The sequence below is a fragment of the Anabrus simplex genome, chromosome 4 (assembly GCF_040414725.1).
Source record: "Anabrus simplex isolate iqAnaSimp1 chromosome 4, ASM4041472v1, whole genome shotgun sequence".
NCBI lineage: Eukaryota > Metazoa > Arthropoda > Insecta > Orthoptera > Tettigoniidae > Anabrus > Anabrus simplex.
Window position 1 is genome coordinate 436139594 of NC_090268.1, and position 14475 is coordinate 436154068.

Here is a 14475-nt window from a genome sequence, read left to right on the forward strand (position 1 = left end):
GGCGATATAAAAATGACGGAGGTAGACACTGTAAAATTCAGAAGAAGTAAAATGTAAGTCACTTAAAAGGAACAGTGCGTAATTTTCTGAACGGCAGTATGGCACACGCAGTGTTAGGCAAAGTCTTATAATGTTTATGAAAAGCGGAGAACGGTTAAATGAGCTGGCTTGTATACACTGTCAGGCACAAAGTTATAACACAATCGAACACATATGAAGATTCATAATCGTGCTGAAGCTGAAGTTGAGTAGATCAATTGAAGTAACTTGCCAGCTCGCAGTGATCAGCGCCATATATTCAACATCAGGCACTGTGGTTTCAAACGCCAACGTAAAATGAAGAATAGCTTAATGATCCAGTATTTGCTTCAGTTGCGGGAATGTAAGTATATATACATACATATAATATAATTCAATATAATTGAATAAGTAATTGTGATCCTGTAGAATTTTTGGAATAGTTGCCGTTCAGAAAATTACGCACTGTTTCTTTTAAGTGACTTACATTTTACTTCTGAATTTTACAGTGTCTACCCCCGTCATTTTTATATTGCCTCTTCTACTGATCTGTAGTGAACTTGATCTTTTATTTTCTTTCTCCTATGCATTGTTTTTCATGTTTTAATCGGCTGATGATGACCTGGACTAGGGTCGAAACCGGTACCACTTCTACTTATTATTAAATAAGAATGTAATCACTGCATTTCTTATTCTTTTGTATTGAATAGGTTGAACCTCTTTATTTATTATTTCAATTTTAACTGTAATCCGACTGGCTTATCGCCTCAGACCAGAAACTAGATTCGAAGTAGTAAATGACCTTTATACATTCCCAACAATCCTTTCTCATCTACATTCTATTCGTCTTCGCTATTTACAGAATGCTGTCTCCCACAGCTCATCTGAACCTTTAGAAGAAATTAGCCTTTCTCCTCTCGCCACTGCCATCCTTACAAACCAACCAACACCTCTTATCAAACACCTCTTCCCACCATCGACCTCAGCCCACAGCTAAAACTAAATGCACATAAAGTTATGCACCACTGCAGATCGCACAATTCTGACTGAGGTTCTTATTCCGGTTATTTTTCCATTGCCACCTTACACATTTAGTGGAATTAATGGCGATACCACCACCACCTCTGATTACATTTGTGTTCAGTGTGTGACCTCTCAGAATTTATGACGACTTGGCTTTTTCACTTGGACAAGAATTGGTTATTAATATTATGTTATTGCTTGTACATCTAAAATCTGATCTTGTTTATCATTTCATACCATATTATTTCTCTTCAAGAAAACAATGTTTACTGTTCTTATGTTAAGTTTGTAGTGCTTCGTACTTCAAGAAACAGACTTTCATTTCTGTTGATGTGTTCTACAAAAGAAGACTTTCTTTATTTTTTTATTTTTTTACTTTCGTAAAATGTGTGCTATTAGCACACACTCATATAAAACATTTCACAACAAATTATTGTACATGTAATCGGCCAAAGAGTCCCTTTCTTGGACTGGTGGCCGGCTCCCCTCATGGGGAGAATGAAATAACTATTTGAATAAATAAAAAAAACAGTGGTGTCCCTACTGGCGTGCTAACCGGCCATTGTCTTAGGAAGGTGCAGTATCCAACTGATGAACCCATAAAATGTATATAGGAAAATATTTAATATTTATTTCCACCTATTCAATACAATACAAGATGTTGGCATTTAAGTTAAAACATTTTTCAAATGTGAGACATGTTTCACCTCTTACTGTGAGGCATCTTCAGTCACTATCAAAACCTTATTATTTTTGTCAGGCAACATTTCCAAAAATTTACAGTTATTATAAAAATGTTCATGAAATAACTAAAAATCTAATATAATGATAAACCTCATGTGTAGATCACTTGAGGAATAGGACGTCATTAGATGGTACAGTAGCATAGATGATGGCCTGAAGCCTTAGTCAATACTAGATTTTTAATACATAGTGGAAGGCGTATAAAATCATTTCATTGAGAATATACAATACATTCAAATGATATTAAAAACTAGTAGATTCATAGATGGTACACTTAAAGATGGAGGTGTCATATAATTATAAGGGACAGTTGATGGCTTAAAGCCGTAGTCAAAAGTTTGAAGTATAAGTAAAATAACATGCTAATATATAGTAAACGAATATGAAATAGAATACATTATTGAATATAAAATGTAAAGGAAAAACATTCCAATTGCTGGGCAAATGTTATTTGACGTTAGCGTATATTTGCCCGTGATGTTTAATGGTCAACAGTTCATAGGTTATTTATAAATTGGTTCAGCGAGATTGTGTTGACACGAAGTTTATAGTTGGCTTAAATTTATTTTAAGTCATCCGAGTAAGTTTGCAGAGATGATGATGAGCTGTTATTCTCTACGTTGGTATGATTTTGACACGAAGGTTGAATGGCTGTTGTTTTCTTCATCTGATTGACAATTTATTTTCAAAATGTTGATATTGGAAATTTTATATTATTGAAGAATATTGTGGAAGTTTGATGGGGCTGTTGAAGTAATGTTGTGATTGGTTGGTTCTGAAATGAAATTTTGATGAGAATGAAATTAAAAAACTTGTTGTTGGCCCGTTTGACTTGTTGTGTGAAGCATTATCAGGATACTAGTGGTCGCTAACGTTTTTACTCCTTGTGTTGTACGCATGTCGTCTGGGCGGAGGGGGATGGGTTGGAGGGGGCGGGGCCGTAGGCTTGTGATTGGCGAACGGGAGGGAGTTGTGTATAGTGGGGGAAGTGGAGGGGCATGAAGCATTTATTGGCTTAAGATTGGCACGTGGAGGGGAATTACGTAAGTTGGGAGGGGAAGGGGGGTGTGATGTATTTGTTGACGTGGAAGGAGTGTTTATTGAAACTGTATTGAAAATATTGAAAAAAAAATTTGTCCTGAAGGTTTACTTTATTAAATAATGTTACTATTTGGTCATATAAAGGGCCTCTATTGTCTACTGGATCATTTAAATTCTTATTAGCATTAAATTTTTCGTCCAAAAATATATATAAATTCTCGAATTCGGTCATGAGTCTACCTTTTTTTAACCTTTTTAAAATTTGAAGGTCCTGTTCAATTGTGGTAAAATTGTGCCCAGTTTCTTTCATGCGATTGCTCATTGCTGAGTGTTTATTGTGTTTCTGAGCATTGAAATGCTCGGTGTACCTAGTTATGAAGCTTCTTCCTGTTTGTCTTCTCTCTTCTCTCCAACAACACTTTGACTAAACCTTCCCAAGTTTTTTAATTTCATTCTCATCAAAATTAACTACAGCTTTTTTCTTCATTTCAGAACCAACCAATCACAACATTAATTCAACAGCCCCATCAAACTTCCACAATATTCTTCAATAATATAAAATTTCCAATATCAACGTTTTGAAAATAAATTGTCAATCAGATGAAGAAAACAACAGCCATTCAACCTTCGTGTCAAAATCATACCAACGTAGAGAATAACAGCTCATCATCATCTCTGCAAACTTACTCGGATGACTTAAAATAAATTTAAGCCAACTATAAACTTCGTGTCAACACAATCTCGCTGAACCAATCTATAAATAACCTATGAACTGTTGACCATTAAACATCACGGGCAAATATACGCTAACGTCAAATAACATTTGCCCAGCAATTGGAATGTTTTTCCTTTACATTTTATATTCAATAATGTATTCTATTTCATATTCGTTTACTATATATTAGCATGTTATTTTACTTAATACTTCAAACTTTGACTACGGCTTTAAGCCATCAACTGTCCCTTATAATTATATGACACCTCCATCTTTAAGTGTACCATCTATGAATCTACTAGTTTTTAATATCATTTGAATGTATTGTATGTATTAAAAATCTAGTATTGACTAAGGCTTCAGGCCATCATCTATGCTACTGTACCATCTAATGACGTCCTATTCCTCAAGTGATCTACACATGAGTTTTATCATTATATTAGATTTTTAGTTATTTCATGAACATTTTTATAATAACTGTAAATTTTTGGAAATGTTGCCTGACAAAAGTAATAAGGTTTTGATAGTGATTGAAGATGCCTCACAGTAAGAGGCGAAACATGTCTCACATTTGAAAAATGTTTTAACTTAAATGCCAACATCTTGTATTGTATTGAATAGGTGGAAATAAATATTAAATATTTTCCTATATACGTTTTATGACACTTTCAATACGGACAAAAATGATTTTCATCAATTGTAATGATGAACCCATGCTGCACTGGGGCAAAACACTGGTAATTATTGATGATTGAGTTTCCTGAATTTCAATTAAAAATGGTTTTACTTTAGCCACATAATGAGAAGTACTTTACTTCCCTGGAAAAGGATATCTTGCTCGGAATGGTGGGTGACAAAAGAGGAATTGGAAGGCCAAGAATACATTGGTTAGATGGCATCAGAGGAGATATTGGAATGACTGTTCTTAAACTCAAAGAAGCTGTCTGGAATAGAACAGAATGAAGAAATATGATTCATAAGATGACTGAGAACTATTCTTCATGGAATGGATGAAGAGAGAGGCATCTTGTAAAAGGCTGTTTTCATGGGCGCCCATATGACAGTTTGTAAGGGCGGGGCTATACCTGGGGGTATGTAGTATTTTTAATAATTTAGAAGATGAATGGGGACTTGTATCCCATGGTAGAATAACACCCACGGTATCCTCTGCCTATTGGTTTGGGACGGTACTACCACTTCTACGTAATAGCAAAGCAAAGCAAAAGCAAAGTCATCTGCGTACAGGCCATGAAGGCCCTTGGAGGGGTGGAAGGTAAAGGCTTCCACTATCCGTAACCGCGGCACTTGATAGGGTAGAGTTGTTAGCTCTACGCCCGGCCGTCTTTGCCCCCAGGAATTAACCTGGTACTCAATTTTTGTGTAGGCTGAGTGAACCTCATGGCCATGTGCACCTCCGGAAGTGGAAATCTAATTTCTTAAATTTTACGATATCTTGACGGGGATTCGAACCCACGTCCTTCCGGGCGAACCGAGCACACCTTTACCGCCTTAGCCAGGCAGCCCCACTTCTACGTAATACTGACTTTAAAATCACTTTCTTGAAAGAAAAAACCCTGACTGCATTAGATTTTTTGCTTTCCCTGAGAGCTAGCGCCCCCAGGCATGGGCGCCCTTGGCTGTTTTCCAAAGTGAATAAAAAGCATAATTTTTTGCACTGGAAAAAATGCATGTGGTAATACTGAATATTCTGGAAATTATAAAAGCACTGTTTTGAACATACCGGGGTAACTGTCCATATTGATGTCACCAAGAACGGAAATGGCATAACCAAATCTTGCTCCATGCTGCTTGAGACCCATCAGTCGATTTGGCTCCCCAGTTTTCTTCCAGCCTGTCTGCAAAAACAACAGTGAGCGAGAAAATGAGAAGAGAGTAGTGATGGCTCGTGACTATTCGCATACTTCCAAGTGCACACCTGAACTGGTTAATATGCATGGCATTTATTTTAAAGTAAAGAACGGGGCCGATGACCTTCGATGTTAGGCCCCTTTAAACAACAAGCATCATCATCATCAAAGTAAAGAACGTTCAAGAAAAACATAAGTTTCCAATCATGTAAACTATGTTTTCAATTTGCATGTGCTTACACCACTGTTATTGTCACCTCTCATGAGTATGTTGTTTTCTGGCAGAATAGCAATATTGGGATCATGTAAGCGGTGCTATGAGTTTATGGATCCAAAACCACTAGTGGGAAGGAAGGAGTAAGGCAGTCTCATAAAGGACATTCGGAGACAAGACTATAAGTTGTGATAGATTCTATGCTATGTTTGCAAGATGTAGTAAGTAGGAATCCTCTATACAGTCCAAAGAACTTTCACCATCACTGGCATGTAAGGGTACAGCACTTCCTGGAGACCCTAATTGCTCGCTCACCCCCAGTAAGGTGCATTACTTGCAATTGCTAGACCCAGTCAATTGAGTGAAATGTACCTTACAGAGTGAAGCCTTTGCCACCCCTCTACTTGCCCGTATGCTCATCTTCTTTGTTTCTGATAACAGAGAAATTTTCTGGCAAAATGAACTTAATTCATCACCATATGGTCTAAACCATTAGATGGAGAGATTAGGAGTGGCAATGGCTGACGGGAAGGTAAGTATGCTATTCAATTTATGTGCATATTTGTGTACGTGAAAGAGAAAGAGAGAACATGAGTATTAATGAAATGTCACATGTCCATTTGAATAGTCCACAGGCTGCCACAGGTAGAGAGCCCATCTATTTAAACATGACAGTTTATGAAAATGTGACTTTGCAAATAACCTCAGCCTTTGTGGGTGGGGTTAACTTCCAAAAAGTAACCACGAGAACCTGACCCCTACAGAGCACGTCCCCTGGTGGCGGATAGGGGGCCCCTAAAGTATGTAGGGCTGGTTGAAATACCCAATGCAACCCGCAGACCAACAGGTAGCCCAATTCCTGGGGGCTTTAAAATACTGGGACACCCTCTCTCCAGGGGTCATAATCATGGAGGGCCCTTGCCCTAGGTTATGGGTGAAAACCTTGACGGCATCTACAGCAGAGAAGATGGACTTCAGTACGGTGGAGGTGGCGGAAGGGGCAAACCCATAGTGTCTGTACTCCAAAGGAGCGGCTACAAAAGGCGTCTGACTCCATGTTAGGGGCAGCCTAATTTGAACCTGGCAGAAGGTAATAAAATGCATTTGGGAGTGGCGAACCCACTGTACAAACAGCCTATAAAATGAGTGCGAGTGAATTGAGGCCCCGGAAAATGCTAGGGCGTCACCCTGAAGTGACGGGCAGTTCCCGGTGCTATGGGAGAACTGTGACAAGTGGGCTACCAGACATCACAAGAATCAGTATCATCAATTCCATGACTTTTAATGGCAAGGTAGAAGAAGTAATAGAGTAAATGGAGAAGAAAGACATAGCAATGTTGGGAATAAGTGAGACAAAATTGAAGGGGGAAGGTCAAAGAGATTTGAAGAAAGGATGTAGATTATATTGGAGTGGAGGAAAGATGGAAACAAATGGTGTTGGTGTTATACTGAGAGAAGATCTAGTGCAATATGTAGACAAAACTGACCAAATCAGTGACAGGATATTTAAAGTTAGACTTGGACTTGTGAGTGGAATCGAGGATTTTATACAGGTTGATACACCCCAATCAGGGAATGCATGTGAATATTTAGAAGAGTTTCTAGAAGAACTGGAAAGTTGTATTGAAGACAAAGAGGTTATAATAATGGGAGGCATGAATGCACATGTTGGAACTGACAGACAGGGAAAAGAAGACATAATTGGCCCCTATAGTTATGGAAACCAAGATGAAGGAGATTTTGTGATAGATTTTTGTAGAAGGAATGGATTAGTTGTTGGCAATACGTACATTAGAAAAATAGAACTCACAAAAAATAACTAGATATAGTTGGGGAGATAGAAAGACAAAGAAAATGATTGATCATTATTCTGGTGGAGAAGGAGAAACGTAGACAATTGGAAGATGTGATGGCAATGCCAAGAGCAGATTTTGAAGGGGACCATAAAGTGGTGGTAGCCAAATTAAGGTAAGGTAAGGGTGTACTCTGCCCAACGGCAGGTCCGAACCTCCGCAGAGGTGTGCCTGAGCCGGAGTTTACGTATGGTAGGGTGGCCAGTTCCTTTCCGCTTCTCCATTCCCTTACCCCCCACTGCCAACAGCGCTTGGCAACCCATCCAAATCTTGACCACGCCCAATGTTGCTTAACTTTGGAGATCTCACGAGATCCAGTGTTTTAATACAGCTACAGCCGTTGGTAGCCAAATTAAGATTGGTAAAATAACGAATAGAAAAAAAGGAAAAGAAGAATAAAGGTGATGGAAGTTAAAAGAGAACGAAATAAGAGAAAAGTTTCAAGAGGAACTGAAGAAAGAAATTCCCAAAGATGACTTGAACAGTGTGGAAGAGGAATGGACATGTTTCAGAAATGGATTTGTAAAGTGTGCAGTAAATGCCTGTGGAAGACTATCAGAGGGGAAAAAGGAAAAGGAGACTCCTTGGTGGAACAGCAGGGTACAGGAAGCAGTTAAAGAGAAACAAATGGCTTGGAGGAAGTAGATAGGCAGCAATAGTACAGAGAATTTGCAGAAATATAAAGAAGCCGGAAAGGTATGTAAGAAAATAGTACAAGAAGAGAAACAGAAGAGCTGGGAAAGTTTCACAGAAACTTTACAGAAGGATATAAAGGGAAGTAAAAAGGTTTTGTATGGTTTGGTGAAGAATAGTTTACGAAATAGGGAAGATACAAAATTGTAAAAACTGAAACAGGGCAGATATTGTCGCAAAGAGATGACATTGCAAGCCGTCCACTTCATGACCATATCGATGAGTACAATCAACAAATTAATTTAAAAACCACCTAGTCGATATTTATTTTTTTGCCTTGGGCAAAATTAAAAATACATTAGCACACACAGAACATGTTTCGACCACTTAGTGGTCATCTTCAGCTGTATAAAGATAGTTGAGATGAAAACATTTGGACAGTAAGCACATTAAACCTTAAAACTATGTCCCATGCGATCATAAAAACTATTGCTCTGTATGCTCTAAAAGAAGGGGGGGGGGGGGGGTAAGGTAATATGTGTGGATGATACTTAAATTACAATTCACTTCTACAATTGTGTTGAAAAAACTTATTAATTAATATACATATTTAAAATATTTAAAGCATCTGTGGTGTTACACTTTTCGTAATAACACTAGGTGGCATGAATAAAAAAAGTCAATGTTTGTAACAGTCTTCAGGCATTTGTGAGAGGGTTACTTAAATTAAAATTCATGTCTACATGATGTTAAAAAACTTATATACTAATAAACATATTTGAAAAATTATCTTCAAGCGTCTATGGCGAGGCACTTTTTAAAAACACTTGGTCTTGAATAAAAAGTCTATGCAGAGTATATTCCAGTCTCCGGGTATTTGTTGTTTGTATTTTGTGATGATATCTCCTTAAATGTTACTCATTACGTTATGGTAAAAGGCTGTGTTGACTGTTTGATTTGCGAATATTACTCTTTAGATTGTGGTGAAAGAATGTGCTGATTGTTAGAATTACAAAGGTCCTTTGGTAGCTTCTCTATTATATAAAATGGCTTGCCTCACGATCTGCAACCAGCCATTTTCTTCTTCTTCTTCTTCTTCTTCTTCTTCTTCTTCTTCTTCTTCTTCTTCTTCTTCTTCTTTTATGACCACATAGGATCACTTTAGTCAGTCCGTCGTTCAGGTCTCTTTGAAGGGATTGTTCGGGCTTTGCGGTCCTCCCAGTACTTCTTCAGACGCTCCGATCTTCGTGCCCTTTCCTCAGTTGAAAATGTGCGTGTTGTTGGTTTGTTTTGTGTAAGGGTAAAGCGGAGGTTTGTATTCTTGAGTTTTGTATTCAATTTTATCTTATTTTTGGTGTCTTCTGTTGTAAGGCCTATTTCCTTCAGATCCTCTCTTACTTCTCTGATCCATTTACATCCTGTTGTGGTATTTTTTGAGCTACCAAAGGACCTTTGTAATTCAAACAATCAACACATCCTTTCACCACAATCTAATGAGTAATATTCGCAAATCAAACAGTCAACACGGCCTTTTACCATAACATAATGAGTAACATTTAAGGAGATATCATCACAAAGTACAAACAACAAATACCCAATGACTGGAATATACTCTGCATAGACTTTTTATTCAAGACCAAGTGTTAATGCCTCGCCATAGACCCTTGAAGATAATTTGTCAAATATGTTTATTAGTATATAAGTTTTTTAACATCATGTAGACACGAATTTTAATTTAAGTAACCCTCTCACAAATGCCTGAAGACTGTTACAAACACTGACTGTTTTATTCATGCCACCTAGTGTTATTACGAAAAGTGTATCACCACAGACGCTTTAAATATTTTAAATATGTATATTAGTTAATAAGTTTTTTCAACACAATTGTAGACGCGAATTGTAATTTAAGTATCATCCACACATATTACCTTACCACCCCCCTTCTTTTAGAGCATACAGAGCAATAGTTTTTATGATCCCATGGGACATAGTTTTAAGGTTTAATGTGCTTACTGTCCAAATATTTTCATCTCAACTATCTTTATACAGCTGAAGATGACTACTAAGTGGTCAAAACATGTTCTGTGTGTGCTAATGTATTTTTAATTTTGCCCGAGGCAAAAAAATAAAGTATTGATTAGGTGGTTTTTAAATTTTGTTGATTGAAGAGATGACATACTAAAAAGATGGGACAAATACTTCTCAGAATTGCTAAATATTAAATACAGTGAACTGGTAGATAAGAAGAAACAACGGGAAAAGAAAAAGAACAAAAAAAAGGAGATATCAATGTTAGAGATTGAAGAAGCCATACAAAAGATGAAGAGCGGTAAAGCAGCAGGAGTGGATGAGGTAACTACGGAAATTATAAAAGTTGCTCGACCAATAGGGTTACAGTGGCTTTATAGATTATTTACAATAATCTGGATGAAGAAAGAGATCCCAGGAGAGTGGGGAAAGGGTTTAATTATCCTGATATTTAAAGAAGGTGATAAAAAGGAATGCAGTAACTACAGAGGGATCACCCTTATTGTCCATGTAGCTATGATATTTGAGAGAGTATTGCAAGGAAGATCGAGGAGGAAGCTAGAAGGAGAAATGGAAGAACAGTATAGTTTTAGGAAAGACAGATCAATGTTTGACCTGATCTTTACATTAAGACATATGATGGAGGAAAGATGGGAGTTTGCAAAAGACATAGTTATGACATTTATTGATACTGAGAAGGCTAATGACAGTGTGCCCAGACAGTTGGTATGGGACACATTAAGGAAACAGAGTGGAAGTGCAAATGATAAAAGCTATGTACAAAAATTGTGTTAGTAGTGTGAAGACTAGTATAGGAAAATCAAAAAGGTTTAATGTTGAAACTGGTCTCCAACAGGGAAGTGTACTATCCCCCATACTATTCATTATAGTCATGGATGAAATTCATAAGAACATTAAACAGGGATTGGGAAGACAGGCAACAAAAGCCATGTTGTTTGCAGTGGGGTGAGGATGAAATGGAAGTGCAAAAACAAGTAGATGTATGGAATCAAGTGATAGAAAAATTTGGGATGGAAGTAAGCACAGAGAAGAGTAAAACAATAGTGATGACAAGGGGAAGGAAGGAAGGAAGGAAGGAAGGAAGGAAGGAAGGAAGGAAGGAAGGAAGGAAGGAAGGAAGGAAGGAAGGAAGAGGAAAGATAAAACTGAATGGTAAAATTCTGGAAGTGGTTAAAAGTTGCAAGTACTGGAACTTGGGAAGTGTGATCACAGAAGATGGAAAGATTACCGAGGAAATTGGAAAAAGAATACAACAAGCAAACAGCTTCTACCAGAGTGTAAGGGGTATTTTGTGGAACCAAGATGTCCCAAATAAATGTAAGAAAGTATTATATTCAACCTATTATGAACCCATACTAACCTATGCAGCTGGATCGTGGACTACACCAAAACGAGAGGAGAGTAGAATACAGGCAGTGGAGATGAAATTCCTAAGAGGTATCGAGGGCAAGACTAGAAAGGATAGAATTGTAAATTAAGAGATAAGGAAAAGGACAAAAATCTTGAAACTTCAAGACAGGCTAGAAACAACAAAGCTAAAGTGGTGTGGGCATATGATGAGAATGGGAGAAGGGAGAGGGCAAAAAAAGCTTTTCCAGAGAAGTTAACAGGAAGGAAACCACGAGGAAGACCCTGAAAGCGGTGGACAGATTCAGTGTGGGAGTTCATAGAGAAGAGGGGAGGAAAACCAGAATATGTACTTAAAAAAGGAGAAGAGTGGTGGAGAGACAGGCAGCGATGGAGGTCCTTGATTCACAACCTGACCCGAGAAGCTGGAAGTGGGAAATGAAGAAGATGATGAATTTATGAAAATGTGGAAATTTTTTATTTGTAATTTCATGTTTGTCCTCTTTTATTGCTCTCTCTTTCCACACTGACTGTCATTGTCTTTATTCTGTTATGTCTTCCTTTCCATGCTTGTATGTTTCTATATATGATTTGACTTTTCACTCCATTTAATTAATTGAATTTTATTTCCGGCTCCATGGCTAAATGGTTATCATGGCTGGCCTTTGGTCACAGGGGTCCTGGGTTTGATTCCCGGCAGGGTCGGGAATTTCAACCATAATTGGTTCATTTCCCTGGCACAGGGGCTGGGTGTATGTGTCATCTTCATCATCAATTCATCCTCATCAAGATGCGCAGGTCACCTATGGGTGTCAAATCAAAAGACCTGCATCTGGCGAGCCAAACTTGTCCTCGGACACTCCCGGCACTAAAAGCCATATGCCATTTCATTTCATTTCATTGAATTTTATATGACAGTATACGATCGTATCATAAAGTACATCGAGGAACATTGCAAAGAGCCTAACACACTAATATTTGCAGATGATGTTCTGATCTGGGGAGAAAATCTTTGGAATGGCAAGTTTAAAGAACATGGACTAAATATCAGTAAAACAAAAACTGTTGAAATGACTGTCAATAGGAAAGGCACAATTATGAAAATTTTCCTGGAGGAAATTCTGTTGCAGTCTATTTCTAACTTCAAATACTTAGGAAGTATCATTTCAAAAATAACGCAGTAGACCATGAAATACTTAATAGGACTCGGAAAGCTTCTCAATTTTATTTTCAAGTGATTAATCTAGTCTGGGATGATAAAATACCCCAGAAAGAAAAATTGACCATTTTTGGACTCGAAACATATAACCTGTATAAAAAGGTATATAGTAAATGAACAATACAGTAACCGAAATGAAATTCATCAGAACAATGAACCAAAAACCAGGAAAACAAGATTAGAAATGAAGCAAACAGGAAGGAGGTTGGCATCAAAGTACCTGTTACCGAGCTACACAGGCTACAATGGTTTAGACATGTTATGAGGATGGACAGAACGAGAACAGCAAGTGAAGTGAAAGGGGAGAGGCCAGTTGGGAGGCCAAGGAATAGATGGATAGAGATAGTGAAACTGGAGGTCAGCAAGAGGAATGCCAAGTGGGGGGACATAGAGGAACAGAAAGTATACTTTGACAGGAAGAAGTGTCGAGTACTTGTACACCACACCCGGTAAACTAGAGCTGGAAAATGATGATGATGATGATGATGATGATGGTATTCTAAACTTGCTCATTTTTCAGCTTTTGAATGCCTTTTGAGGTTATAGTGGTTGTCCTTTAATTACAATCTTTGACAGCTATGCAGTTTTAATTTTGCCAATTTTGATAGTTTCTACTTATTAATTTGAAAAACTGTGCATTGTTCGTCAAAGAAGAAATTGTGTGTGCTTAATATACATAATATGAAGATACATTACCTCTTTATCAGTGATAAACATGTACACACAGCCTTCATCCCCCATTGCATTTGACATGCTCTTTGACACCAATGAATATTGTGGAGCACCAACCAGTAGATCATCCAAACCATCCTGGTTGAAGTCAGCGATCACCACGGAGGATCCGAAGTACTCCCCGATTTGAGTACCTTGCCATTCCTTTAGGATGCTGTACTCCCATACATCATTATTTTTTACAAAGTCAAACATAAAGACCTGCAATACAATTTAAAGAAATATATCACATACATAAACAAATAAAGAAAGGAACAGAGATTAATACAGGTTGAATCTATGAGCATAGTGCACATAAATGGCTTTTTCAGCATCTTTCCACTGGAAGGTCATTTGAGTAGGCTGAACGACAAATCATCATTGTTTTCATAAAAACTTGCAGGTAACAAAAATAGCCATTTTTCAGAAGAAGGGAAGAAGTGGTTCACTGCCAATATATCATGGTATTGTTAATTGATCTGCAATTGTATAACACATAGATAGATAGATAGATAGATAGATAGATATTTTTTTTTTTGCTAGGGGCTTTACGTCGCACCGACACAGATAGGTCTTATGGCGACGATGGGATAGGAAAGGCCTAGGAGTTGGAAGGAAGCGGCCGTGGCCTTAATTAAGGTACAGCCCCAGCATTTGCCTGGTGTGAAAATGGGAAACCACGGAAAACCATTTTCAGGGCTGCCGATAGTGGGATTCGAACCTACTATCTCCCGGATGCAAGCACACAGCCGCGCGCCTCTACGCGCACGGCCAACTCGCCCGGTGATAGATAGATAGATAGATAGATAGATAGATAGATAGATAGATAGATAGATAGATAGATAAAGAGATAATTTACCTATCCTAGCAAAGTTGGGGACTGCTGTCTGTCTTATACTTAACCAGCAGCAAAATAAGGTTGATAATTAACTGAAGGTACATATTATCAAAAAGTAACCTATCATAAACTTAAACTATGTAGAACTATTGAACTATAGCTAACAGTAACTACTTGCACCATACATTACAATGAAAAAAGG

At 37.7% G+C, this 14475-nt stretch overlaps 1 protein-coding gene across 1 annotated transcript in view; it reads right to left on the reverse strand.

The window, feature by feature from the left end:
• LOC136872320 (integrin alpha-PS5) overlaps window positions 1–13548 on the reverse strand; it is a 122851-nt gene extending 109303 nt beyond the window's left edge. The window contains exons 1-2 of the mRNA XM_067146135.2: window positions 13421–13548; window positions 5283–5397 (exon numbers count right to left, since the gene is read on the reverse strand). Coding sequence (XP_067002236.2) covers window positions 5283–5397; window positions 13421–13477 — 172 coding nt within the window. The 5' untranslated portion in view covers window positions 13478–13548. The remainder of the gene's footprint in view (window positions 1–5282; window positions 5398–13420) is intronic.
• Between the last annotated feature and the right edge of the window lie 927 nt (window positions 13549–14475).